This window comes from Akanthomyces muscarius, chromosome 4 (genome assembly GCF_028009165.1).
Source record: "Akanthomyces muscarius strain Ve6 chromosome 4, whole genome shotgun sequence".
Lineage (NCBI taxonomy): Eukaryota > Fungi > Ascomycota > Sordariomycetes > Hypocreales > Cordycipitaceae > Akanthomyces > Akanthomyces muscarius.
Window position 1 is genome coordinate 3,508,480 of NC_079244.1, and position 26,744 is coordinate 3,535,223.

General features: G+C 55.2%; 11 protein-coding genes across 11 annotated transcripts; 3 read left to right on the forward strand and 8 right to left on the reverse strand.

The window, feature by feature from the left end:
* Window positions 1-67: 67 nt before the first annotated feature.
* LMH87_011873 (uncharacterized protein) lies at window positions 68-2,935 on the reverse strand (the record flags this gene model as incomplete). The annotated part of the gene is made up of 4 exons (XM_056201085.1): window positions 68-94; window positions 158-2,629; window positions 2,684-2,760; window positions 2,818-2,935. The coding sequence occupies 4 exons, from the start codon at window positions 2,933-2,935 to the stop codon at window positions 68-70; spliced, it is 2,694 nt and encodes an 897-aa protein (XP_056052872.1).
* A 487-nt stretch (window positions 2,936-3,422) lies between these two features.
* LMH87_011874 (uncharacterized protein) lies at window positions 3,423-4,695 on the forward strand (the record flags this gene model as incomplete). Its single annotated transcript, XM_056201086.1, has 2 exons — window positions 3,423-3,485; window positions 3,544-4,695. The coding sequence occupies 2 exons, from the start codon at window positions 3,423-3,425 to the stop codon at window positions 4,693-4,695; spliced, it is 1,215 nt and encodes a 404-aa protein (XP_056052873.1).
* Window positions 4,696-5,080: 385 nt separating this feature from the next.
* Window positions 5,081-7,050, reverse strand: LMH87_011875 (uncharacterized protein; the record flags this gene model as incomplete). The annotated part of the gene is made up of 7 exons (XM_056201087.1): window positions 5,081-5,243; window positions 5,293-5,364; window positions 5,412-5,669; window positions 5,726-5,817; window positions 5,870-5,959; window positions 6,011-6,101; window positions 6,152-7,050. The coding sequence occupies 7 exons, from the start codon at window positions 7,048-7,050 to the stop codon at window positions 5,081-5,083; spliced, it is 1,665 nt and encodes a 554-aa protein (XP_056052874.1).
* Window positions 7,051-10,865: 3,815 nt separating this feature from the next.
* On the reverse strand, window positions 10,866-13,020 carry LMH87_011876 (uncharacterized protein; the record flags this gene model as incomplete). The annotated part of the gene is made up of 2 exons (XM_056201088.1): window positions 10,866-10,883; window positions 10,966-13,020. 2 exons carry the CDS (start codon window positions 13,018-13,020, stop codon window positions 10,866-10,868), a joined length of 2,073 nt encoding a protein of 690 aa, XP_056052875.1.
* A 2,071-nt stretch (window positions 13,021-15,091) lies between these two features.
* On the reverse strand, window positions 15,092-15,658 carry LMH87_011877 (uncharacterized protein; the record flags this gene model as incomplete). Its single annotated transcript, XM_056201089.1, has 2 exons — window positions 15,092-15,171; window positions 15,412-15,658. The coding sequence occupies 2 exons, from the start codon at window positions 15,656-15,658 to the stop codon at window positions 15,092-15,094; spliced, it is 327 nt and encodes a 108-aa protein (XP_056052876.1).
* Window positions 15,659-15,790: 132 nt separating this feature from the next.
* Window positions 15,791-16,171, reverse strand: LMH87_011878 (uncharacterized protein; the record flags this gene model as incomplete). Its single annotated transcript, XM_056201090.1, has 1 exon — window positions 15,791-16,171. The coding sequence occupies one exon, from the start codon at window positions 16,169-16,171 to the stop codon at window positions 15,791-15,793; it is 381 nt and encodes a 126-aa protein (XP_056052877.1).
* Window positions 16,172-17,008: 837 nt separating this feature from the next.
* On the forward strand, window positions 17,009-18,556 carry LMH87_011879 (uncharacterized protein; the record flags this gene model as incomplete). Its single annotated transcript, XM_056201092.1, has 1 exon — window positions 17,009-18,556. The coding sequence occupies one exon, from the start codon at window positions 17,009-17,011 to the stop codon at window positions 18,554-18,556; it is 1,548 nt and encodes a 515-aa protein (XP_056052878.1).
* A 177-nt stretch (window positions 18,557-18,733) lies between these two features.
* Window positions 18,734-21,458, reverse strand: LMH87_011880 (uncharacterized protein; the record flags this gene model as incomplete). Its single annotated transcript, XM_056201093.1, has 5 exons — window positions 18,734-18,982; window positions 19,039-20,363; window positions 20,416-20,912; window positions 20,976-21,240; window positions 21,314-21,458. The coding sequence occupies 5 exons, from the start codon at window positions 21,456-21,458 to the stop codon at window positions 18,734-18,736; spliced, it is 2,481 nt and encodes an 826-aa protein (XP_056052879.1).
* A 369-nt stretch (window positions 21,459-21,827) lies between these two features.
* LMH87_011881 (uncharacterized protein) lies at window positions 21,828-22,572 on the forward strand (the record flags this gene model as incomplete). Its single annotated transcript, XM_056201094.1, has 3 exons — window positions 21,828-21,912; window positions 21,977-22,332; window positions 22,408-22,572. 3 exons carry the CDS (start codon window positions 21,828-21,830, stop codon window positions 22,570-22,572), a joined length of 606 nt encoding a protein of 201 aa, XP_056052880.1.
* Window positions 22,573-22,830: 258 nt separating this feature from the next.
* LMH87_011882 (uncharacterized protein) lies at window positions 22,831-24,413 on the reverse strand (the record flags this gene model as incomplete). The annotated part of the gene is made up of 2 exons (XM_056201095.1): window positions 22,831-23,758; window positions 23,839-24,413. The coding sequence occupies 2 exons, from the start codon at window positions 24,411-24,413 to the stop codon at window positions 22,831-22,833; spliced, it is 1,503 nt and encodes a 500-aa protein (XP_056052881.1).
* Window positions 24,414-25,674: 1,261 nt separating this feature from the next.
* On the reverse strand, window positions 25,675-26,484 carry LMH87_011883 (uncharacterized protein; the record flags this gene model as incomplete). Its single annotated transcript, XM_056201096.1, has 1 exon — window positions 25,675-26,484. The coding sequence occupies one exon, from the start codon at window positions 26,482-26,484 to the stop codon at window positions 25,675-25,677; it is 810 nt and encodes a 269-aa protein (XP_056052882.1).
* Between the last annotated feature and the right edge of the window lie 260 nt (window positions 26,485-26,744).

Here is a 26,744-nt window from a genome sequence, read left to right on the forward strand (position 1 = left end):
ACCTCTTCGTCAGACCCTGGTCCATGCGCACATCAATTACACTTGATGCCGTTTAATCATCATCCATTTATTGCTCCTCTTCCCAGTCAGGGTTCTACATGCCATTGTCAGTATTGTATCATGCGAAGGTGACGAGACATCATGGAGCGATTCATACCTTGCGCAAAACCACCAAGCCCTCGAGTGTGCTATTCAGGCTAATATACTGCTCGTCCTCGAGCTCTGCTCTCTCGCCGTACGCCAGGAGAACCGGCGTACTCTGTGTCTGCCAACCGGTGATCGTCTTGGGGCGGCCAGCCTGGCCAACAACGTCGACAGCCTGACCGACGCGAACATTGACCTTGAGGGGCTTGAGATCTTCGTCCAGTGTCACCAGGAAGCGGGGGTGCATGGCTGTGACGATAAAGTAGAGTAGGTAGTGCGAGCCGGAGGTGATAAACTCCTTGGGGTCAATCAGAGCGACCATGGTGGAGAGCAGACCGGCGGCGGCGACGCGAGACAGGACCTGGCGGTCAGTGTGGAAAGGATTGATGGACATAGTGCCCTTGCCCATGTGAAGCAGGCCCTGGGCGATGCGAACCATGAAGAGGGCATCCTGGTCGCGGTGGTAGTAGCTGGCTAGTTGGCGGAGGAGCTGCGCCAGACGCGCGTTGTTGGTGCCGGCACCGAGCATACCCATGGCGAAGATGGCATTGATGGCGACTTCAGGGTCAGTGTCGTGGCTGTATCGTGATAGAGTGTCGTAGACCTTCATCTGAGGGTTGCTGGGGCTGATGAGACCCATGGCCAGTGGGACAGCCTTGCGGATATTGGGCTCGCCATAGTGCATTAGGTGGCCGAACTGGCGGAGAACCATTTCTTGGCCGACATCCTCACCCATGGCAACGAGCGCGATACCAATCACAGCATAAGCCTGGAGGAGCTCATCGCCCTTCTTATCGTCAGACTCTTCCTTGTGCTCGTTGCAGATGTGGAGCAGTTCCTGAATCTTGAGCACGGCACCGGTACCTGCCCAGGCACAAATCTCGGCCAGTACAGCAGTGGGCTTAGCCATGGGATGTTCGACAGCCTTGAGGGTCTCGAGAATAACGTCGACTTCCTCTTGACGGCCAAAGAACAAGAGACCAAGACCAAGAGCAAGGAAGCGAGTCCACTTGTCAGTCAACTGGCTCTTGCGGTCATCGTCCATAAGAGTGGTAACGATGGCTTCGCTGACTTCGTGGTGAGAGGATCCAACAAAGACCATACCGCAGGCCAGAGCAGCCATGGCCGAAATTTGCATATCTAGCGAAGAGTCGCTGATGATGGGCAGGAGCAGCTCGAGCAGTTCCTCCTTATTCGAACCAGCATAAGACAATCCAAGGCCCATGATACAAGCAGTGCGGACCATAGGGTTAGGTGAATTAAGCTTCTCCGTATCAGCCAGCAGCGCCAGGGCAGGCTCTGACTCGACGCGAACTCCCGAGTTCATAATGCCAATCGCAAGCATGGCTCCTGCGGAAATCTCGTTTTCGTTGGAGTATGTGTAGCGGTCGATCTTATCAAGCCCATTCTCAATATCCCACATCAATAAGGTACCCATGGAAGCCACGGTGGACATCATGCCATCACCCTTGGTCTTCCAGACCCATGTCTCTTTCTCTCCGTCAACAAGCATCATCTTGTCGTTGCCAAAGCCTGCATTGACGAAAGCATTGACGAAAGCGGCAGCCAAGTTGTGTCTGGCAGAGTCCAGGTTGGTCATGCCCGCAACGCGGCTGCTTTCGAGGTGGCTCTTGTAAATGTCTTCTGTTGTCTTGGGCTCGAGAATGTTAAGGTCCTTAGCCAAAGTTTTAAAGTATTCGGCAAGCTTCAGGTTGGACAAGCAGTTGTTGAGCTCCTCATCCTCATCGCCAGGCAGCTCCAGTGTTATTCTTTGGCGAGCAATGAGGAAAGCTAGCTGCTTCTTCAGGGCAGGGTCCTCAGCCTTGACAAAATCGGATCGAATCAGGTCGTAATCGTGAAGTCTGATGGCCAAAACCATGGCTCGGGCATACTGCTTGTACTCAAGATAAATTTTGTGGGCGGTGCGCAAGAACTGTTCGTTGTCGGGGTATGTGAGAAGGTTGACCATGCTGACCATGTACAGGCAGACTCGGGAGTATGTGTTTTCGTCGACGTGTTTCGGGATCTGATCGATAATCTCAAGTTCGCTCATGAGATCCACGGCGTCTGCCTCCTGGTTGCTCTCGATAAACAGGGGAACAAGGGTCAGGGCGAGGTCAAGGAGATCCTTGGTGGGCTCATCAGCGGCGATGCGCTTGCCGTAAACCTCACCAATCTCCAACGCCAGGTGGCGAACGTATTCGTGGCCCCAAGCGCCAATGTCGGATGTAGGTGCAAGGAGTCGGAACTTGAGGGTGTCCTGTCGGTCCTCGTCGGAAAATGTCATGCCGATGACGGAGAGAACATCGGCGAGAGATGTCTTGTTATCGCCAGCGGGCCACTCCTCGTACAGGTTCGTCAAGGTCTCGTAGTGCGGTCTTAGGAATTTCAAAGGCTTCGGTACAGCCGTCATTGACGATGTGGAAGTCTTTATCGATGTCTTCATGGCCTCGAGTGCTGTCTTGTAGAGCTCTTTGTTTGATTCCTAGCAATGGTCAGTTTGCGCCTTGCAAGGGGATGGGCTTAGCTCGACGCGCACAGTCAATCGTTCCACCATCATATCGAGCTCACCCTTGAGCTGCTGGTCTTCCTCGTTAAGCTCTTCCTCGCCAGCGACTGTAGTCTGAGTTAGCATGGTAAGAGGCGGCGCATCGTCTCCATGGCACAACATACCACCCTTCTCGTCGGTCTCCTTCTTGCCGTTGACGGCAGCATTCTCGTTCTTGGGGTCATCGACAGCCTTTCCTTTTCCTTTGTCGGCCGCCTTGGGCACATCGGCGTCTTGAGCCATGTTGACGGCGATTTAGATGTGACGGGCTCTGGTTCTGAAGCTCGAGGGAGGCGTCCTCTCAAGCAATGGAAGGGTCGGGGCTATTGCGGCGGATAGTATTATACGAATTGAAAGCACCTGCGCAAGCACAATACTTGGGCGAGTGCAGATCGTTGGTAACTTGAGTTGAAGGGCGATGGAAGGTAATGGAGCCTAGTCAGCAAAGCTATCGAACTGGCGTAGCAACTCTGAGCTCCCGGGTTACGCGAGGCGCTGCCGCCTACGCCAGGCTGTCGCCCCAGTGGAGTCACGTGTGAGCACTGGTGAGCCGTGGATGAATAAGCCGTTCAAGTGCCGTTCAATGCAGCCCACTATCGATAAGATCCAGAACCTCTTTGGGCGCCAAATTTCTTCCACCCCACCAAGCGCATGCGCCGCGAGCACATGGACGGGAAAAGAAAACTCCCGACTTGAAATCTCAATATACAGTGCATAATTACCAGCCGCCATGAAGCTGGATACTAGAGCGCTGCGCCATCTGGCGGCGGAGGACTGGCGAGTCCTCACTGCTGTGAGTAGCCTCCAATCCCGCAAGTGCAGCAGGTCGAAATCTAATACGTTGCTGTCAGGTCGAGTTGGGTAGCAAAAACCACGAAATCGTACCTACAGCACTTATCGAGCGAATTGCGCGACTACGAGGCGGTGCAAGCGGTGTCCACAGAAGTATATCTGCCCTCGCCAAAGTCGGCCTGATTGCCCGAGTAAAGGAAGCCAAATACGACGGTTACCGGTTGACCTACGGTGGCCTTGACTACCTCGCCCTACATACGTATTCTAGCAAGAAGGTGGTATACAGTGTCGGCAGTAGAATCGGAGTCGGCAAAGAAAGCGACATCATGGTTGTCGCCGATCACACTGGCACGCAGCAGGTCCTCAAGATCCATCGTCTTGGCCGAATCTCGTTCCGAACAGTCAAATCGAACCGCGATTACCTGCGCAACAAATCTTCAGGCTCATGGATGTACTTGTCAAGACTTGCTGCGATGAAGGAGTACGCTTTTATGCAAGCTCTGCGGGAAGAAGGGTTTCCTGTACCAGAGCCGCTTGGCCAGTCCCGCCACACCATCGTCATGACGCTAATTGATGCCCACCCTCTCCGACAAATATCTGACGTCCCCGATCCGGCATCTTTGTACGCGGAGCTGATTTCTCTTATCTTGCGTCTTGCCGAGCACGGTCTTATTCATGGAGACTTTAACGAATTTAACATTCTGATTAAAGAGAACAAAACGACGAACGAGGCTGGCGAGGACGAAATTACCCTGGAGCCGATTGTTATCGACTTCCCGCAGATGGTTTCTATGGAACACCAAAATGCCGAAATGTATTTTGATCGCGATGTAAACTGTATCAAGCGATTTTTTCAGCGCCGCTTCCACTTCACGGCCACACAGCCAGGCCCTTTTTTCAAGGATGCCAAGAAGCGGCTTGGAAAAGGCGGCAAGACACGGCTGGATGCGACGGTGGAAGCGTCAGGATTCACCAAGAAGATGCTGAAAGATCTGGAAGCAGCTATCAGAGAAAAGGGAGAAACAAGAACAGACCAAAAGTCGGGTGACGAGGACGATGATGACAATGATGACGATGAAGACGAGGAGGAGGACAGTGAAGGCGACGAAGATGCTTCCGGGGAGGAGTCTGGCCCTATCGTCATTGGCGGAGTTGAGGCCACAGATGCCGCAGAAGAAGTCAATGACAGCATGGCTGAGTTGAAAGTATAATACTGATCAAGAAATGATAATGCCGGAATGAAAAGAGACAAACGCCACGATTTGGACAATCACCACAACACGCATTTGGAAGACTGCCATTCAGTGACTGATAAAATTATTACTTCGCCACCGCACCAATTTTCATCACTATAGAATACAGGACATTGACAGCCATGACAAAGAAAAAAAATTATGAACACAATCCAGCAAGCGCATCAACCATCTGATAATAGAACATAGCATGCTCGTTGCACGTGTAAAAGCTGTCACCAAAAAACGGCAGATAAAGTGATGCAACTACCTGGGAGCAAGACATCCGTGTATAGGGAATATATCATGTGCACAGCGGCACTCCAAAAAATCAGCTGTAACATTAGAATTATTCGTCACCTGCTTAGTGAGCCGGCTCTTTCTTGGTGAGAGAGGGCGAAGTCGGCACGTTCTCTTTCTTCACAACAGCGGCTGCGGCAGGATCGGCGTGAATCGTCGTGCCCTCATCGAACTCGGAAGTAGTGGGGGTAGAGATAGCAGCGTCCGTGCTCGAGCTTGTAGCCGCCCTGTAAAGAGAGTTAGAAAGACGACAAAGCAGTTTGCCCGGATGCATACTCGGAAAGGCCGCGTGCGGCACCCGAGTGTCTCATGGCACTGCTATCGCCGTTCGAGGACGCTGACAAGCCACTAGAACAGTTAGATAAAAACGAAGGCCGATGGAACCGAAAAATTACCTCCGTGACTGCGGAATGGAGCGACGCCACTGCGACTGTTGATTGTATAAAGTTGGGTTCAACCCAACCAACGGGGTACCATATGCACCGATGTTGTATTCATTGGTGCGAAATTGACGGCGCTCAGCAGTGACTCGCTTGAGCTCTTTCTGTGATGGAGTGTCGGCGTAGCGAATATTCATCAGCAAGCCTTCTTCGCCAATGCCAACGCCGTTGAATTTTCTAATGATTTCATCACAAACGTCGCGTGTCTCGAAGCTGGAGCTGGAGATTAGAAGAATAGCTAGAGACGATGTGAGGCGGGAAAGACTCACCGAGCGAAGCCGACGCCACGACTGTTACCCATACTGTCTCGTAGAATTTTGCTGGAAAGAATGGTGTAGCCAAGAAAGATGGTTCCAAGCTCCTGCAACAGAATCAGTAGGCATTGTAAATCGGAGCGCAGGTTGTTCACGTACCACTTCAGTCAGGGTCTTGGGTAGGTTAGAGATGTACAAATTGGTAGACCCCTCGTCACCCTCGGCCTTCAGGCGAGAGTTGAAAGACTCCTGAGCACCATGTTAGACTAGTTTGACATTCAGCATCAAAGCACAACATACCCGGGCAAATCCCACTTCGTATCCGAGCTTGTGAAAGCCTCGAATACACATCTCGGAGTCTTCGCAAGTAAAGAACTTTGCGAAGCCGAATCTGAAAACGATTAATGCGAGAAGACGGAAGACGGATAACAGAGAGCCTACCCTTTGCAAGCACCAGTACCAGTGTCAATGATGGCCTTGGAAGTCTCGACACCGCCAAAGCGAGACGCAAAATGGAACAAAAGCTCGTCATCAGTGGTCGGGTGCAGACCACGGATGTAAACATTGCGGTTGCCGGGGATTCTATTATCAAGACTCTGCTCAACAGACTTCATCTGATTCGGCGGGGTGAAAACGGCGGGAACAGCCTTGGGGATGGCGGGCTCCTTCTTGAGAAGTTCATCAAGGGCAGCTTCCGCAACGGCAGAAAAGGTTGCCTTTGGGGCATCGTTATGCATATTCGGGAGTCCAATCTGCTGAGGTGAAGGGGTGGTGTAAGCAGACCGATCAAGGCTCGCGACGCGAGGTCCGTTGTCGCGCTGGGAGACGGCACCGTAGAACGGAGTGGCGGGAGTCGACTCGGTAGTAGAGTACGAGCCGCGACGGTTTTCAAGACCAGGTACATCTGAATGGCCTCTCTCCAAACGATGGTGACCAGCATTAGCACGACCAGGAGTATAAGGCATAAGGGGAAGAGGAACGCCGACGTATGGGGCAACGTAGCCACCATGCGGCATCGAGAAGCCCTGGTAGTGAGCGTCGTTGTTGTGGCCCATGCTGAGATGTTGGCCTGCACTGGACATTGGTGCAATAACGAACTGTCCATCGGAGCCCATCATGAAGCCATGACCGGGACCCATGGGAACAGGACCAGCGCCGCTAGGCATGTTCATGCCGCCGAGACCCATATTGGCAAATGAATTGAGCATAGCGTTGGGATCACCGTGAGCAGAAAGATGAGAGGTATGAGGCCCGCGCCCGTGGGCTGGAATATAGGAAGCAGCAACTGCAGAATTTCCGTCCATGCCGACGTCGTGCAGAGTCTGGCGGTAATAAGACATACGATCACTAAATGAGAAGACGTAGGTCAATATCCAATGTCTCTGCAACGTTCGTTGAAACAGGCAGTGGAAAGACAGTGCAATTTTTGTGTAGAGAGCGAAAGTAGAAGATTGATGACGTGAAAATAGCTGCCAAACATACCTCACAAGCAACAGCTTTACTTTTAACGAGGCTGATTAACCGAACGACCGACCGCGAGTGCAGCGAAAATCTGCTTAGAGCCCTTGCAGTTAGCATCAAGACAAAGCAAGGACGTAGAGCCATTGTTGGCAACGAATTGAGATGAGAAATCACAGGCTCGAAAAAAGCAAAAGCCATAGATAGGGAGAGTGCACGACTGCCAGAGGGAGAGGGGGTGGGTTGAGAGGCACCTGAGGGAAGGACGCACCTTTTCCCAGAAGTGGAACAAAAGTCGTGTTGTAGCCGGAGATTTTCGAATGGAGAGTGGCAGAGATAACTGCAAAATTGGATAAGAGGGGGAAGCTATCAAGCAAGATGAATGGGAATTGGAAATGGCGTAGAGAGTTGATGTGCGGCCAATGTTTGGTGATGCTATGGAGAAGAGAAGAAGAAGAAGAGTGGAAGAGAAGACAGCAAGCATGAAAAGGACAGTGGTCGCACGACAAGCGAGATGGCTTACCTAAAAATGAAAGGGCGGCGGTGTCAAGGTAGTTACGACGCTCAGTATTGAGGCGGCAGGTGGTGAGTATGGAAAAGCAATGGAGACGAGCTTCGCTTGCACGGAATGACGATGGCCGCGGTGCAGAAGAAGAGCAGGAGTGGCAAGGAAGTTCGATCAGTGCTAACCGAGAGCTCGTGACACGACTGGCTAGGTAGGTAAGGCAGGGCGGTCGGGATCGTTATCGTTTGCACGCCGGTTGTGAATCGCCAGTCGTGGCAGCTGCGAGGTGTGTGGACGAGTGCCGACGCCTGGCCACGCAACGGATGCTGTTTCCTTTCTGCAACAAACTCGGACGACAATGAACGGATGCCAAGACAAGCACCGTGCCAAATTTTCTTCTCAAGAGATCTGATCCCCAATATCAAGAAATTAGGTCTGTACCGTACCCGTGTAACAGCGTGTCACTTATTTCGCGGGCTACCGTCGCAACACCGAAAAATTGGCAAGACGAATGGCGCAGCACAGAAAGAACCACAAGGCTTCGACAATAAGAAGCGAAAGATAAACCAGCCAATCGGTCGAAGAAAGAAACAGCCGCTCCAAATGAATACGAGTAAAAGCGAGGAAAAAGAGGTCGGCAAACGCGCGATTGCGAAGGGGTATTGTTGTCGCGTTCGCCAGCTGAGACGTACACAAGTCGGGCTTGTGCGATGACGAACTGTACGCAGGAGAAAATAAAGCAAGGAGTGGCCGCCTTTGTGCTCAGATACGAATAATTCTGAAGGACACAAACCAGAAAACTGTAAGCTGATCAGTCCGGCAAACGGAGCCCCAAGCTGGATACTAACACTGAGCGGCGCAGATGCGTAAGAAATACAAGAAACAACGGAACGACCAGACGAAATTCAGGATATCGAGCGCGCAAACCAGAAAACGATGCGATTGGGATATTCCACGTTTATACGCCGGGCGATTTTATATGAGCGACTCAGATGGAATAGCCGTCCAGCCACCTGCATTGGCACAGGTGGGCAGCCCATAATCGTTCCTTTTTCCCTGGTTCTCAGACACTTGCCACAGTCGTGATTCACCCCTTGCAAAGGTCAAGGCGCCGACACGCCTCTCCACAGGCAAGACAGGCAACAGGGTACATTATCTCCCGCAAGAATGCTGTGATATTCATTTTGGACTTGCGTTACGGCATATTTCATCAGCACCGGGCTATATCGCTGCACGGTTCCTTTCCAGTCATGGACAGAACCCAGCTCAGTAAGCTGCCCACCGACTTTGAGTCTCTCCCCACATGGATTATTCTTTGCTTTGCTGCTAGTTGGCGAGTAGCTAGAGGAAAAAGGAAAACGACAAACGATCATCATTTCAAGCCAATGGCATATTTCTTTGTCGTGCAGGTATACGGCAGCTCCAAGAGACCACACTTGCTTTTGCTACGTATGGCCGAGGTCTTCGCTCATGACAAACACTCGCACTAGTTAGCACTCTAGGTGCAGCCGTCGCCTCTCAGCCTGACGGTCCATACATACAGGCCTGTGGGCCGACCGTCAACCCCCTCGAAAAAGCAAGCACGGTATCACTTTTCACTGGGAGAGACAATATTGTTGACGCGGGGCTTCTCTTGGACTTTACTAGATCTGATGAAACAGGGGGCGACTGTGTCACAAAATACCACAGGATAAAAGAGCAGCCTCGTCCAAGCCATTGGGCTCTGCCTGAGCTGAACACACTAGTTACGGGACCTAGTCAACTAGGCATAGGACCCCTGGAACGGCGACAAGCTGGAATTCGGGCAAACTAAATGTCATGTTTATTCGTCGAGTTTCGCCGATGAGAGCGCCGCGGTACAATGAAGCTCAAGACCAATAACACCCAATTCAGTCTTGTGGCGCTCTCGATTTATACACGGGGGACCAAGCTTGAAGGAGATGCAATGCATCTTGCGCAGCCTTTTGCGAGCGTCTTTCCTTTTCTTCGTTCGGGGGAGTAATACTTAAACCATTTACACACTGCAGGTAGGAAGATGGAGGAGTAAGCCACCAGTCAATACCCTTGTGTAGATTGCTGCACGCCATGGCCATCGCGAGCCACCAGACGCAACCCGCACCGTGGGCCGTGCCCCGTGCCTTTGCGGGGAGGCCCTCCCGTCAATCACCATCCCATCTGCATAGTCCGAGTGGAAATCTGTTCTTTCATTAGACGAAGCTGACATCTTGGACTTGGCAACTTGCTGCAACTCGACGCTAATACGACATTCTTTACCAAACACCGATGATTTTATACGTCTTGCGACCTTCGGAATCAAAGGATCCCCTTCAGTCGTAGGCGAGGCGAACCAAGCTTCCCTCTTGCTCGTCAACACGTAGTTTATAGGCGCCCGTACACTCCGGAGTAGAGACGTTGCTGCTATTTTGCAATGTCGCTTCGGTGAATTTTGCTCCTAGCGCACGCAGAGTCGGCCCATGTTTCATTCTCTACATAGCTAGGGCGGAGGAAATATGACGATGACGCCCTCCACAAACGTGACAGACTCCAGAACCGGGTCTCGAAATATTCGGTGGCTTTCGTATTGCGTTGGCAATGTGCCGTCAAATTCATAGAAATTTTTGCATTCCTCCGAATTGGCCCCCAAGGGTCGCGATGCCCGCTGTCCTGCTTCTGTTGGACCAGGGTCTTGTGGCAACACTTTGTCTTGGAGGTTGAAACCTCCCATTTGTGCCGGCATCTTTTTTTCTTTTTTTTCCTTCTTTTGCTTTCTAGAAAATTAGCCAAATTAAAATCGAAGCTATGTTCCCCTCCATTGGATGTCGCAGCCATATATCGACTGTTTTGGTTTTCATTTAAAACGCCCCATTCCGCGCCGCCCATGCCCCGGAATCGGAATACTTTCCACCTTGTGGCTGCGCGCGGATGTGCCCGCAGCCGTCCCGGTCGCGGGACTGAGAGCGGCACTACACTTTCAATTATGAGAGGCAATACGCCAAGTGTAAAGAAAAAAAAACATATTACCATCTACTTGATATGACGAACCAATAAATACGTTTTGAAACCAAGTCTATGAGCGTCCCTCATCATGCTGCCCTCCCACCCAAATCCTTCTCATTATATACGATCGTTTTATTCTCTTCCAGTCCACGCAAAGGCGGGGAAAACAGTCTTCATGTATCAAAATTGTCGCATCTAAGACCAAACGTCCTCCTGTAGAATTGAATCGGTTAGCTTTGAGAGTCTTGAAGCCAGAAAAAGGCGGAGAACAGAGAAAGTCATGGTCAGAACGTACCTGGTACTGGTTGGCGGCTCTCATCGACTTGACAACCTCCTCGGCCTTGGCAGGAGTAATTTTGCGGTTTTCGGCGATGATTTGGGCGAGCGTCGTGTTGACCTCGCGGGCCATGCGGGCCGCGTCACCGCAGACGTAAAAGAGCGCCTTCTTCTGGAGCAGCGCGTTGACCTCCTCGCTCTTCTCCTTGAGGCGGTGTTGGACGTAGACCTTCTTGGCCGTGTCGCGGGAAAAGGCCGTGACGAGCTCAAACGCGTCGCCGAGGGCCTCCTTGTACTCGGCCCACTCGCTCTCGTACAGGTAGTCTTCCTTGGCGTTGCGGCTGCCAAAGAAGAGCAACGTCTTGCCGACCTCGACACCGTCGCGGGCCTGCTTGGCGCGCTCCTGGACAAACGCGCGGAACGGTGCGACGCCGGTGCCGGGACCAATCATGATGATGGGACGGCTCGGGTCCGAGGGGAGCTTGAAGTTGGAGTGGCGGATGTGCACGGGCAGGTGGGTGCCGGTGTGGCGGGATCGAGGGCCGGCAATCTGGTAGGTGAGGTCGTAGGCGTCCGACTTAGCGCCTTTGTTGAACTTGTCGGCGAGGGCGGCAAGGTAGTGGGTGGCGACGCCGCGGAAAGGCGCCTCCTGGGAGGGTAGCACCTGGGTCTCGACGACGGCGGTGATGGCGACCTTTTTGGGCTGGACGAGGGACGAGGACGAGATGGAGTAGTAGCGCGGCTGGAGCTTGTTGAGGCCTTCAATGAAGGCAGAGAAGGGGATCTTGTCCCACGTCGCGCCCTCGCCGAGGACGGTGAGGAACTGGGCAATGTTATAGAAGGAGTGGCCAGTCTTTTCGTGGAAGTAGTCCTTGTCGCTTCCGAGGCGCGTCATCTCGGCCTTGATCTTCTCAGTGGGCGAAAAGGGGGCGAGAGTCGATATCATCTGGCGAGAAACGGGGGCGCAAATCTCCATGTGGTAGCGGGCAATGGCATCGTAGGTGGTCGGCGTAGGGAAAGGGACCTTGGCGGTGGGTTCGAGGGCCTTGATGCTGATGACGTGGTTGCGCTTCTCCGTGAGGCCGAGGGTCTTGAGGAACAGGTCAACCTGGAAGCCAGCGTTTGAAGGCCAGACGGCAATGTGGTCACCGGTCTGATAGGTCAGATTGGAGCCAGAAACGTCGATTTCCATGTGCAGGCAGCTGCGGTCCTTGGACTTGAAGAGCTCACGCGACTCGGCGACCTCGGCGGTGTAGGGGTTCTGCGCATTGAAAGGACCCTTGGGAGTACCCTGGAGGTAACCCTTGTTGGGCTCACCGAGGTAGACTTCTTCGGAATCGGCAGTGAGGGTTTCGCGGTCGACAATGGAAAAGGTGGGCTCGTAGATGGCCTCGCGCTCCTCCAGACCCATGCTCTCGGCGAGCGCAGACCACATGGGATCCTTCCAGGCGAGGAAGTCCTCTTCCATGGTGCCAGCGCCGTCATCTCCTTCGCCGGCGACGCCAATGCGGGTAGCGCCAAGCTTGGTGAGGCTCTCGTCGACCCGGCGGACCACGGAGTTGTAGTGTTCGTAGGTGTTGTTGCCGAGACCGAAGGCGACGTACTTGAGGTTTTCGAGGGAGCTGCCGTTGGAGAAGGAGACATCGTCGCTGCGGATGTGCTCGTAGAATTCGACAGCGTTATCGGTGGGCTCACCCTCACCGTAGGTAGCGAGGACGAACATGACAATCTTGTCCGAGGGGAACTCGTCGAGGTTCTCAAAGTCGTAGTCCTCCAGATCGGCGACCATGGTGTTGAGACCGTAACGGCTCTTGCCCTCCTTGGCGAGACGCGAGGCATAGTCCTCGGCGGTGCCGGTCTGGGAGCCGTAGAAGACAATGCAGTTCTTGTTGGTCTCGTCCATCTTCTCGATGAAGTTCCTGGTGCGCCCCGTCTTTTGGCCGGCGTTGGCCGCAAAGGAGCTGGCGTAGGGGTCCTTGACGACGCCCCATAGCGAGCCCTTGGTGAAGTAGGCAATGGTGCCCAGGAGGATAACTCCCAGGACTAGGAGGTCGAGAGTGTCGAGCTCGGCCATTGCGACGGTATGGGAGAACCGGAGAAGAAGCGGCGGCGGCGGCGGAGGAGGGACAAAAGGAGAGGCGACGACAAGGCTATATTCAGGGTGTCCGAGTGCGGCGAACCTCCTATATGGGCGACAATGAGGGTTTCTCGAGATTGGAGCAACAGAGGGGAGGAAGAAGGGACGGAAGGAGGAGACGCTTATGTGGACTCCAGGCACCGGGTAACTATTTCACTCTACTCAGATCAGGGAGGGAGTGGAGGATTTTTGAGGACGGCGCAGGCAGGTTGTTCGGTGGGCGAGGTTAGTCGATGCTGGACTGGGATTCCCGAAGAGGCCAGGTGGAGTGGGCTGATGGGCGAGAAAAAAAATCCAGGGCCCGGCCGGAACGCTAAGCTGGCATGACACCGCCGACGGCACAATAATTAGAGCTGATCGGCATACGTCAGTCGCAGCAATCAGAGATATCATCAACGTTGGCCTGCATGCATTCAGTTTGTCTCTCAGATGTCCTTGATAGCAAGACTCGATACCCCGGATCTTGACCCGCGTGGGGATCGCATCCCGTCATGTCCATCAACGAAACAGGCGAGTCAACAGTCAACTGGAACTAGGCCTCGCTCGCCCTTCTGTCAGACATCAGATTGTCCTGGGCTGTACGACGGCCAAAGAATACGTACAGGCTCATCATACCGCTGCGTGCCGCTGCAAAAGCCGCTGTTCGGCCAGCCAGCCCTGCCGGTGTGCCCGGGTAGGCTGAGACTTTAGCGGAGCTGCTACTGTGCATGACAAGGTGTGATTACTGGAGTCTTTGGCTGGAGGCTGGCTGGCTTGCTTGCTGGCTTACCAGAAAAGGCTTGTATCTCCGGTCCTGCTCCAAAAGAGTATGCGTTACGTTCTCACGTTGAAGCCGTCGCAGAGCTCTTCAACCTCGCAACTATTATTTACAACAATAAACGTCGCCATTCTGGCAGAGCGTCTAGGCGACAAACAACTTCTAGGCCCAACACGCAGGCTGACTGCGTAAACACGCAACATGTGATTATTGCGGCTTTCCAGCACATTCTACCCGGTGCCGGCGCATGTACTAAGACAGACAGGGCGGCGGAAGCCACGCCATTCCTGGGCCATCGCAGCGACACACAGCGGGCAAACTTTTGGTCGCATCTGACTGTACTCCGATTCCGAGATCGAAGCGCCCTATCTGCTTATCGACCTGTAAATGCGATGCGCTGGTATCAGGCGATACTGGCGACGCCAAATATCATCAAATGTGCAAACTCTGCCTGGTGCGCTGCGCCTGTGGCTTGCCTGACGCTGGATTACCGATGATGCGGGCTCGCATTTCCGAGTATTGTCCTCACGGAAACCGCATCTTGATTAGACGTATCCGTACCGGTGCCTGTACCGGCCGCCCACAAAAGGCTCCGGGCCTTGGGTAACCGAAGGGGGGCGCCACCAGAGTCGCCAGTTGGCTATGCGAGTACGGTACGGCTGTCGCACACTACAGGCCCGCCAACCCACAAGTCCCTCGGGCGCGGGGACTCAAAATTGTAGCCTCTTCGCCCGTTCCCCGGCTCGAAACTGGCTACAAAGGGGCGAGCCACCGCCCAGCGATTCACAAGTTTGCGGGTACAATGGTGACATGTGAAAAACAGAAAGATCACACGACTACCTACCAGGCACGGCTGCAACTCATCCAAAACAAAGGCTATATGCTTCGGGCTGGGGCATAGTTACTAACGACGTAACTGCGTTCCCCAGTTCCGGTCTCTCGGACTCTGCTGAGGCTCGACATTCCGATCTCAACTCCCGCGCGTGCGGAGTGCAACTGTGTCGGGGCCCGGCGCCGCCCCTGTTTTTTCCTCGACGCATAGTCTCGGCAAGGTCAACGGGAACTGCATCGCGGACGAGATGAGCCTGATATCAGAAGGCGTTGCCTTGCGGCTCTTTGTTAGTGTGAATATCTGCGCCGCCGCGTTAATCCAATCGCATAACTTCCTTGCAGACCCGAGTACAGTTGCCGGTACTCTGGAGCCTTCTGCGTGGTGGACGACATGTCGCATGCCGTCCTGGCATCTATGCATTATTTCGCAGCAAATTCGCAATCCTGGAGCAGAGCCGGCCGCAAGGGACGCTGCATGGCAAGGCCGTCGTGAACGCAACCTGGCAAATCCCACCGCGTGAATAAAATCGAGGGCCACACAGGATGAAAACCTCTACAGCGGTCCTTGGTTGAAAGTGCCGAGCAAAAAAGGGCCTAAGGGGTCATTGCAGAGCGTAGAGTCATTTTTGCGCATACTCGTACCAATGTATCTGCAAGCTACAGTCATCACCTCAGACAAGAGGAACCTCCTGCAAGACGCAATGTATACCGCCGCCAAGCATGCCTGCCCGCGCATTCACCGTCAAACTTCTCTCTCAGAAACGCCTTGCGCACCGTCTCCAGCGCCGCCGCATCCGTCTCTTCATCGCCAAACTGGGATAGTAACACGCCGCCATCCACCTGCAGATAGTTGGCGTAGCTAAAGACGGCGCGATACCCGGCGGCATTGTCCGCCTTGAGCCGGCCCCGGGTTTCCTTATCCTTGACCACGACGTCAAACCGCGGCTCCAACACGTCGAAAATCCTCGAGCGGCCGGCCGTGCGCATCCGTCGCGGCGCTCAGGCTCCGGCGCGCCTCCCGTTGCCCCGCGATCCACGCCGCGTCCTCCTTGCTTCCATCGTCGCCGGGCTGCTCGCGCGAGTTGGCAAAGAGCACGGCGCCGGGGCGGACGAACCGCGCTACGGCATCAATGTGGAAATCGGTGACGCCGAGGCCCTTGACGCGCCCGGCACCCAGAGCACCTTTTGAATACCAAGGGTGCGGCTGAGCTCGGCCTCGATCTGCGTGCGCGTCTGGCCCGGGTTGCGGTTGTCGTTGAGGATGAAGCTCTCGCTGGCGATGAGCGTGACGTGGCCGTCGGCCTCGATGGCGCCGCCCTCGGTGGTAATGGAGGCGGATGATCGCGGAATGTCGAGATGCGCGAGAAGAGGCTTGGCAAACTGGTTGCTCGCTTCTCTGTAACATATAATTCCCCCGACTTTAGAGTTGAAGTCGACGCCGTAGAGCTGGCCGTCATCGTCGCTCAGTGTAAATGTCGGCGCGATGTCCTGCATCCACATGCCGAGGCCGCCAGTACTGAAAGTAAAGACATCGATGCGTTGGGCAGCTGTGACATTGCTCCCAGAGCAGCGTTTTTTGCTTGTTCGAGAAACGTTTGGTCAGCGACCAGGCTCAGAGGCTCGAATCGCGCCTGGTACACGTTATCGCGCGGAAATGAGCGAGCCAATCTCACGGAACGTAGTACCAAACGAACAAAGAATTGCCCTTGATCTATGAAAAAACGCCCTAATGATTTTCTGCTTTTTTTTTTTTTTTTTTGGCGCCCATTGATTTACCAAGTCCAGAATCAAAAGGCAACACAGTGAATAGCGTACTGAGTAGACATTTCAAATCATTATTTCCATGCTCTGATCTCGAAGAATTCAATATGCAAGTAGATGACAACATCTCAAGACAAGGAACAAGACAGGAAATCATATCGACACCCTCAAAACGTTCTCAAGCGGTAATTAGTGAGGCTCATTTAGTCTAATTGTCTTGCTTTCCGGCGAAGGTGCCATCGATACTCGCAGCTGTCTCCATGACACCATTCCACCCTCGATAAATTTAGAAAGCGACCTAAAATGCAAATATAACAACAACAATAAAGAAATAAGAAGACTAACAACAATACAATATAAAAGGTCTAGTCACGAAATTAGCGCGTGTGCGCAGAATATGGTTGGCCAGATTAGCGTGTGATGGACGCGCGCGACAGATGAGGCCCAAATGAGAATAAGCCGAGAGAGAACCTGTCTCGGCTGAAGCCGAAGGCGCAACCGTCAACCCCCTTCCAACACGACGACATCATTTTCTCTCGAGGATAACACTTGTTCCTTTCAAAATCAGCTCACAACATGTCGTCGGGAGCCGATGACGATGACGTCTACCCCACCGGGCGCATCGACAACGCCCTGACCCTCAAGCCCATGATCCTGTCCATCACGCTGCGCTTCAACGACGTCCTTGACGCCTCGCGTCTGCACGCCGCCCTCTGCACGCTCCTCTCCACGGGTAACTGGCGGCGTCTAGGCGGCCGTCTGCGCAAGCCCCTCGCGTCATCCCCCTCACAGACGCTCGAGGTTCACGTCCCGCGCGCCTTCACCGCGTCGCGGCCCCCCGTCGCCTTTTCCCACGAGGACCTGTCCGACACGCCCGTCGCCCAGCACCCCCTCGGGAAGGATCTCCCCGACGTCGATGGCACAGCGACGGCGACGGCGGGGCTGTTTCATCCCGGAGAGCACTTTCGCGACTTTGCAGCGGCGCCCGCGTTTCCAGACACCATCGACGGCTTCGTCGACAGAGACGTGCCCGTGGTGTCGCTGCGTGTGACGAATTTCCAGGATGCGACGCTCGTGGCCGTCGGCGTGCCGCATCTGCTCTTCGACGCCATGGCGCTCGGCGAGCTGCTGCGCGCGTGGTCGCTCGTCCTCGCGGGGAGGCAGGACGAGGTGCCGCCCGTGGTCGGCGCGCGCTCCGACATCCTCTACGACGCGGCGGACCCGGCGCGCCGCCAGCCAGGCGAGGAGCCGTGGGTGCTGCGGGACGTGTACCTCGTCGGCTTCTCGTTCCTGCTGTTCGTGATGCGTTTCCTCTGGGGCGTGCTCACCGAGCGCACGATTGAGGGGCGCGTCGTCTTCATGCCCAAGCACGTCCTCGCCAAGCTACGCGCCTCGGCCCTCGCCGACATCGCGGATGGTCCCAGCGCAACAGCAAGCTGGGTCAGCGAGGGCGACGTGCTTTTTGCGTGGGTCTCGCGCGTCGTCTCCCTCGGCCAGGGCCGCTGGCCGCGCCCTCTCAACGGCATCAACGCCGTCAACCTGCGCGGCCGGCTCCCCGAGACGACCGCCCCGTCTGGCGCCGGCGGGGCCGTGTACGCCGGCAACTTTGTTACCTCCAGCTTCATGCCCGTGTCCGTCGCCGAGGCCCGCGGCCCGCTGGGCCTCGTGGCCGCCAAGTACCGCGCCGCGCTCACCGCGCAGATGACGCCGCAGCAGGCGCTGTGGACGCTGCGCGCGTCGCGCACGGCCGTCGACAAGGGCCAGGACGCCAGCGTGGTCTGCGGGGCGCCGCCGACGGGGGAGCTCTTCAGCATGACCAACTGGCTCAAGGCCGACATTGCGGGCTCGGCCGAATTTGCGCCAGCGGTGCTGCTGCCGGCGGGCAGGGAGGATGGGCAGGGTGGTGGTGGGAATGTGAGCAAGCAGCAGAAGAAGCATGTGCCGGGGAGGATCGTGTACGTGCACGCGCAGCTGCACGCGCAGTCGGCCACGATCAGGAACACGCTCGGTGTGGTCGGCAAGGACCAGGACGGCAATGTCTGGATGCAGGGCTTCTTCCCGCCGCGGACGTGGGATGTCGTGCGCAAGGAGCTGGACGAGCTCAACGAAAAATATGCAGAATAAGCATATGCGTATTTTGGGACGATATAATAACAATTATATGGACAGGTGAAAGCATGGCTGGGCTTCGTGTGGTCACTGTTGTCGCGATTTGTCTGGTATTCATCCATCATCACATAGGCTGATGACGCAAACAAATAATAACGTTATTGAGCAAACTACATAGAATATATGGTGCATCTATTTAAACACTGTGCTTCCCAGGCGCTCAATCTCGCGCCCTTCCTGCGTGCCCCGGCCCGCCAGCTCCAGCAGGCGCTGCCACGACTCCGCGTCCTTTACCCGTACAGCCTCTTCTGCCGCCTTGACGCGCATGCCGCACGCCTCGTACATTTTTATCGCGTCGCCCGGCTCCAGGCCTGTGCACTTGGGCACAAACTGCGCCGCAAGTCGTGGATTGCCTGCTTGCAGAGTGAGATTGTAGAAAGGCTGTCACCAGTATTAGCAGGACTATACCAAATCGATACCGTCATGATAGCACATACCTTCCAACCAATAGGGCTCTTCTTTGCCTTGGCGATATCCTCAATCTCGTGCCACTCACGCTTGGCAACGAGTGCCTGCAGGCGAATCCACCACGCCACCTTGTCCGGGACGCGAAACTCGCTTTGTATCTTCTTGGCGCGACCGTTGTAGCCAAGCTGGATGAGCTTGGCCATGGTCTCGTTCACGCTCAGACCGTAAAACTTTTCTGTCAGGTCGCGGTCCAGGGCTTCCTGCATGCGCAGCAAGGCCGATGCTTCTTTGATGGCATGCGCTTCCACCGACGCTTCTTTCGCATCAGACAAAAGTTTCCCGGCAAGGGCCAGCTTATCTACCGTGGTTCGCACATCGGATTGGTGAAGCGACTCTTGGATAAACACATTGGCACCATCTACACGACGGTCATCCTGGTAGTATAGGTCTTTCAGCATGGCATTATCGCGTTTTTGCAGTGCCGATGCTTCAACGAGTGCTGTGGCCGAAGGCCGCGAGTTGATGATGCGGAAGAACTGCGACGGCGCTGTCTTTGCCTTCAAGTGTTGGAGGACAAACAGGATCAAGTCTGTATCACCACTTTCAACAGCCTTGTCTAGCGCGAGCTCATCCTCTTCCATGTCGAGCAGAAGCGGTACCTGTTTGCCGCCTCGGGGCTCGTGGTTCAGCAGTTCGGTCGCTAGTCTGCTGCGGCCTTCGTGGTGTGCAGCGCGAGCTATCTCTTCGAAAGAGATGCCGGCCTTGCCCGATAGGCGCTCGACTACTAGCCGGCAAACGCTATCGTCGTCTTCCGTGCCGATGCGTACCTTGGATGACGCCCAGTGAGTATATATGCTATCAGAAGGCAGCTTCAAGTATGATGCAATCTTGAGAGCTAGTTGGTACTCGTGCCGCGTCAAGAGGCGGTTAATGAGACGCTCTGGTGTGAGTTGCTGGTATTGCTCAAAGGAGATGGTTATTCCGATTTTATAAAAGCGGACAGCGGTTAGCACGCGCAGAGTCGTGCACATGTCCACAAAGTCATCGCTATTGTATATATCGAGGACCGACTTGCCAAAGGAGGCAGCCTTGAGAAGGCGCTTCTGCCAGTTGGTGTCAAGCTCACGTCCAGCGGCATTGACACAGGTGTCAACTGCTTCTGTCAAGTTCGGCCTAATAAGCTGGATGTAATCGTCTGCCTTGGGTGACTCGAGCTCCAGCTGGCCAACAGCATCCAGCAATATCGATGCCGGCGACGATTCTGTGGCAGCACCGAAAGCCTGAATCGTGGCATCCGGTACTCTTTCGAGAAACTCGCAAAAGTCATTTGTAATTAAGCGCGCGCCATCAGGCTCTAAGACGCCATCAGTACAATACTAGCGGGGTGACACGTGCGGCAAACTCACCGGAGATGACATGGACACGCGTGGTGTCGTATATATACGAAGCTGACTGATCACCGGGACCAATGATGTGGACTTCGTCCTCCCACGCAATGATGGCATCAGAACCGCACCATTCGACGTACTGCGGCGTTGTCTTGGAGTCCGACTCGTGCACAAACTCGAGATCCTGCAGGTCGCTCGACGTGACATGAGCCTTGCCCTCCTTGGCATAGAGCGTCACGAAGCGTCCGTCGGGCGATACGCTAATGTGGCTCAGATCGCCAAACTCGGGGAGGCGATCCTCACACTCTGCGGCGTCGAGAACGTAGACTGTCGATGCAATGCTCATAAGAACCTCGACGGAGCGCGACTGGGTATATGCCGGGGGTACAATGGCCCAAGCACTAACCTCACCACTTGGCGGCGTGGCGAGGAGCTTGGGGCGCGGCTCCGTGTATGAAGTGACTGTGACGAGCGTGTTGTTGCCGAGCAGAGCCACCATACCGCTGCTGTAAAATCTGCTCAAAACGTCAGCAACACAAAATATACATGTGCAGAAGTCCTCATAAGAAGCAGCATACCGGCAAGATTCAACGCCATAGTTGTCTGCGCCATGACCGAGGGAAAAGTGGCTAAAGTCACCCTGCAAGTCGTAGCAGCGGACATGGCCGTCGGCGGCCACGACGAGCAGCGTCTCGGCGTCGGACCAGCCCAGGCCCTTGATGGCGCCCTTGTCCCATGCTATGCTGCGGAGCTTCTGCCCGGCGAGGCTGTACATATCTATAGACGGCTTGGACGACTTGCCGGGTTGGTGGGCCTGAAGCTTGGTCTCATCCGGCCAAAGGGCTGTAGGCTGCCGTTAGCACGGCGACAGAGAGGCGTCATTCATCGCATAAATAGGGCAGTGGTGTCGACGTACCTAGAGCGCCTGCATAGGGAGCACCGGCGACGATATAAGTGTCCAGGTCCAGGCTCTCGTCGAAAATGGACGTGTACTGCTGTGTCTTGCGAAACCACCGCTCGCCAACACGCTCCCATTCGGCCTTTGCGTGAAGCGTGTCCATGTTCCGGAAGCTATCTCATTATGAGCCCAGATAAACTGATTAATTGTCCTCTGTGCCGTGGGGCGCCACCACTTGTCGAATCCTGCAGTAAAAAGGCAGATATGACGGTTGAAGCTCCAAGCTCCAAGCTCCAGGGAGCTTCGCTGCCGCCTGCGCGTCATTGCGTCACGGCTATTTTACGGCTAACCAGCCCCCGACCGTCTACTATCGTCACTGCTGTGGGCGCTGTAGTTCGGCGATCAAGCTGCCCCACCAGAGCTTCTTGGTTGCGCTACAGCAGCTGTAACTATCTAATGAGGGGCAATCTTGCGTCGTGAGACAATCCCCATTCACCATTCTACATGCCGCCGAGCACAGAATTTATCGAAGATGCCAAACTGGAGAGAAGAATACCTCACGTCCCTCAAGGGATCTGGGATGAACCACCCAGTCAATATGGAGCTGGTACAGACATGTATGAAATATCATACACCACCAATACGAGAGATCCAGAGACTAAAGTCGTGGGTACACCCTAGGCTCGCAGATGGCAGACAGGATATCGGCATTGGAAGCCGAGCGGTCATCATTAGAAGCGCAACTAGCACCGCCCAAGCCACCACCATCAGGCAGCAAAAAGCCAGCCCAAGACGCTTCGCCGTCCAGCAACGACGCAGGCACGGCGCAGCTGCGGCACGACCTGGCCGAGGCGCTGCGCTCCAAGGGCACGACGGAGGCGCGTCTGCGCGCCGCCGAGGAGGAGCTCACCAAGCTGCGCTCCAGGGGCAAGGAAGACGCGCGGTCCGTCCGCGATCTCACGGCCGACAGGGCGACGCTGACCACGCGGCTCAAGGACCGCGAGTACGAGCTGCGTGAGAAGCGCAAGCTTCTCGAGGTACGTCGCACCACCAAATACCTTGGAGCCTCAGTTTGAAGAGCGGGGGCCGTGTGCTAACTCGTGTGTGTGCAGCAAGTACAAGACGAGATGATTACGCTCAATCTCCAGGTCTCCATTGCGGAAAAGGAGAGAGACAAGGTCAAAAAGGAAAACAAAGAGCTCGTCGACCGCTGGATGAAGCGCATGGCGCAAGAAGCCGACGCCATGAACCTTGCAAATGAGCCAAGCCCACGATGATGATCTCTGCTTCTTTACTAATCCGGCTTGAACGACTTATTTTGTTTACGACTACAACGAAGACATGTCACGACCCAGCCAGCATTTTCGCTATAAGAGAAGAATATGGAGTATTTATTTGTATGCAGTCCCGCTACCACAAAAAAAAAAGGCTTCATCCCTTTGAGGGAAAAAACAGCACAAGAACCCCGACACGCCTTTCCTACCTACCAAAGCCATACAAAAGAACCAAAGACACGAAAAAGAGACTAGAGCAGTCTATTTTCGTGTGGAAATGTAATACGGCCCTCCGGCATTGGTCCAGCTGACGTATCCCTCGGGGTATGCGCACTCCTCCACGTCCAATATCGTGCTGCCGACGTCGTTGATGTTGTGGCTGCTGTGGCCGTCCGTCACAAAGGACCTTAGCGAGATGATTTTGCACCCGCTCTTCAGGTCCAGAAACATGCGCACCAGGTCGTCGTTGAGCTGCGACGTAAACGCTTTATTATTGACGAGCACAACGTCCGCCCGCTTCAGGGCGTCATGTATCACCAGATTCTTGCGAAAGTCACCCTGCTCTAGGTGCGTCTTGCCGGGGAGGATGCCCCAGAGCTTGCAGCGCGCCCTGAATTCGCGGTTTTGGGCGTCGGCCAGCTTGCAGGCATTGTCCATCATCTCGCAGCCGACGCTCTCGCAGCCAATTTCCAGCGCGGCCTGCAGCACCACGTTGCCAACGCCGGAGCCGAGGTCGACAAAGACTTGGTCGGATGTCATCTTTAGCTGCTCGACCAGCAGCTTGGTGACAAACGGGTGTAGCAGCTCGCCGTACACATAGTCGGTGCCGTTTTCGTACTTGGAGAGGAGCTCCACGTGCGGAGCGACGGTTCGGTCGTATATTTGATCGAGGATAAAGGCGACGAGGTGGGCGGGTAGTTCGTGCAGCCTGTCGAGGTTCTTGGCGATGATGCCGTCCTCGACGAGGTTTTGGAGGGTCTGGTTGTACTCGTGGATGGCGGCTTTGAAGCCGGTTAGATCCTGGATGTTTCTGTTGGAGGCCTTTTCGAGTCTTCGAATGATGCCCCCATTCTGGTTGGTAAAGGGCTCAGCTTCGCCTTCTGTGAGGTACGTCTCGGCCACAAGTTGCACGATACGGATGCTAGCCTGCACCGCGTCAATCTTGTCTTTGCCCCAGACCAATTCGAATCTAGGGAGTTAGTTGTTAGTAGCGCCTAAAAAGAAGAAACTAGGACCGAGTTTGATCGGCGGAGCTGGCTTGCAACATACTTTTCGCGTGGTTGAGGGCTGGGATATTGCATTTCTATTGCAACATCCTCTTTTTGAGCCCCCATGACCGGGACGCACTTGGTCTCTAGCGAGGCGACGTCGACGGCGTGCACAAACTTGAGACCAGCCTCGGGCTCCTCGTAGGCGTCAATGTCGCGCAGCTGGCGGTTGAGGTCGGCCATGTCCTGCTCCTGGCCCTTGCGCGGGCGCTTGCGGGTGTCGAGGCTCATCCAGCCTCCATCATCCTCGTTGTCGCTGTCCTTGTCAAAGGTGACGCGCTCGACGACGGGGGATCTGCGGATCGGGGTGGTGCCGGCCTTGCGCTTGCGCTCGAGGCGGCGCTCGTCCGACGACGAGGGGTAAGGCGAGTGGCTCTTCTGACGCGGTGTGGTGGCGGGCTTGGGCGAGGAACGGTGGAGGGACGGGGAGCGCGACGATGACGACGAGGCTTTCGAGAGGGCGGCTTGTGGCTTGGGCTTGGGTTTCGGAGCAGGTCGCTCGACCGTGACTTTTTCGATGCGGATCTTGGGCGGGTCGACCTTGAACTTGTTGCCTTTTCCGCCGAGGAGAGGCATCGTGACCGCGGAGGAGGCGGAGGCGGAGACGGAGGAGGAGGAGGAGGAGGAGGAGGAGGAGGAGGGGTGGGTGAATGCGCCGGCGCGACGGCGTCTGCGGGAAAGAAGAGCAAACCCAGATGTGCTTTGCGTCGTCGGCTCTATATCTATGCAGTGACGGGCCGGCAGCGAGGTGTCGGGCGGCGGCGCTGCGTCGAGGCAAGGCGATGGGATGGTCTTTGTCGGCGCGGTCGAAGGTGGTCACAAGACTGGGGCCGGTTCTCGGGCGTGACAGTGAATAGAAACTGACGGGGTGGAATATGGGTACAAGAATGAGAAAATAGAAGAGTGAATGGGGAAAAAAATGAAGAAGAAAGCGTATGCAGAATTAAGGACAGTAGCCAAAATGCGGCAATGGGATAGTAAAGAAGAAGAAGCCGAGAATATCCAAGTTTTTACACTCGTGTACCGTTTGGCAAGTGTAGGTAAGACGGGGGGGGTGGACGAGTGGGCAAAGACAGAGGCGGGAGGCAGAGACGGGCCAGGACAGGACAGGACAGGCCAAGAAAGACCCTGGTGACGTGGGGTCTGGGTTTTTTTTTTTCCTCTAATATTTTTTTAGGCCTGGGCCTGCCGACTGCGCCGCCCGTTGTACTTTACCTTGACCTATTTAGAGAGCCTTTCTAGCTGGTGGGTTGGTTGGCTGCCTGCTTTGTCTGCCTTTTGCCGCGGCCTGCCTGCCAACCAGTTTCCTTTCCGAGGATCCACCTACCCTGCACCAACCCTAACCCACCTTTTTGCCATCGCGGATCGTGCGATTTTTCTCTCTCTCTTCGTCTACGAATGACTCTTGTGCTGTGATGCCGCGGTATCCGTGATGCGGAAAATCGTGTAAAACGCCCTGTCGGGTGTCGGCGGTGCTGCACGTCGGGTAAGTAAGTGGGTGGTGGAGGCGGGCCACCACGTATGCACGAGAGACTGGAGTCGAATCGCCGCTAATGCTGCCCAACTTGGCGGGCCTACGATGTGACATGAAAAGCAAGTCCGCGGAGAGTAACTATGGGCTCGAATTGCCACGGTTTTGCTCTGAAAGGAGATTCTTCATGATTTCTCTCTCTCTCCCAGGTTTTACCCGGTTATTTTAGCATTCGCTGTCCCGCCAACAGGACTATCGCTACCTGTTCAAACTGACACCCGTGACTCTGCACATATGCCTGTCCCCCTCCCCGCTTCCCCCGGTCCTGCACAGGCCTCAGATCCTGCATCTCTCTAACAACGTCAATCAACGACTTCCCTGGCTGCTGGAAGACGAACTGTCGCTGCCCACCCTTGTCTTTCTCGAGCGCCAGAAAAGCAGCCTGCTCGCCCACGTAGACCGACGCCGACGCCGGCCGCTATAAAAGCTGCGAACGTTTTCCAACGATGGTTTCCGCTTCACTTTGCGCGTCTTCTCATTGCCACTCTCGGCATCAGAAACCCTGTAGACTCCAAGAGGAACACCATCACCCTGCCGATTTTCCGGGAGCCGGCGACCGGGAGTGTTCCATATGCGAGCGTAGCCTAGACTGTTGGCCTTGGCAAAAGATACATCGGCCGCATATGCGTAGACGAGAGCCGTCGTCCAGGGATAGTCGGGAAAGGGCCGCCGGAGCGAGCCGGCGATGTATGCCAGCTTCTGGACCATGGCTCCCAGGCACTCCTGCTGCTGCGACCCGGCACCAGCCTCGCTGCCATCGCAGCCTGGGCACTGCAGCGTCGGAAGACCGGCGCCAAGGCCGTCGACCGCAGGCCATAGACTCGCTAGAGTGCAGTCGTCCTCCACCATGTCTGCATGCTGCCTGACGTCCTCAGCGACAGATTGGCGGCCGAATCTTGCGCTCTTGGCTCGCACTTGCCACGCGCGCCACACGAGGCCATTCCAAGACGATGCTTCCAAGGGGGGAGGCGGGGCTATGCCGGCTGCCCGTTCGAGAACGACGATGCGTTTCTGGATGTTGGACACCGAAAGGTCGTGAGCATCACCTGGCAGCCGAAGCTGATGGCAGCCCTCGAGATAGGCAATCAAAGATGCGCATTTGGTTACTGCTTCCATGGTGTCGTTAGCCGTGCGAGGTAATCCAAAAGATGCTCGAGAAAAACAAAAGATGAAGAACAAGAAGGGGAAAGAATACACACAAATGGAAGCCTTCTGCGGCTGAGCCCAATGTGCAGAAATCACAGCTTGGGCAGCGGGGCACGCGGTCTTGCTGCATCGGCAAGTCTCAGCCACCTCCCAGATTACAGTGCTAATTGGACAGGCGTCACTTTTCACAGCAACGAAGAACTGTGGGCGATGAAAGGTATCCACGCCCG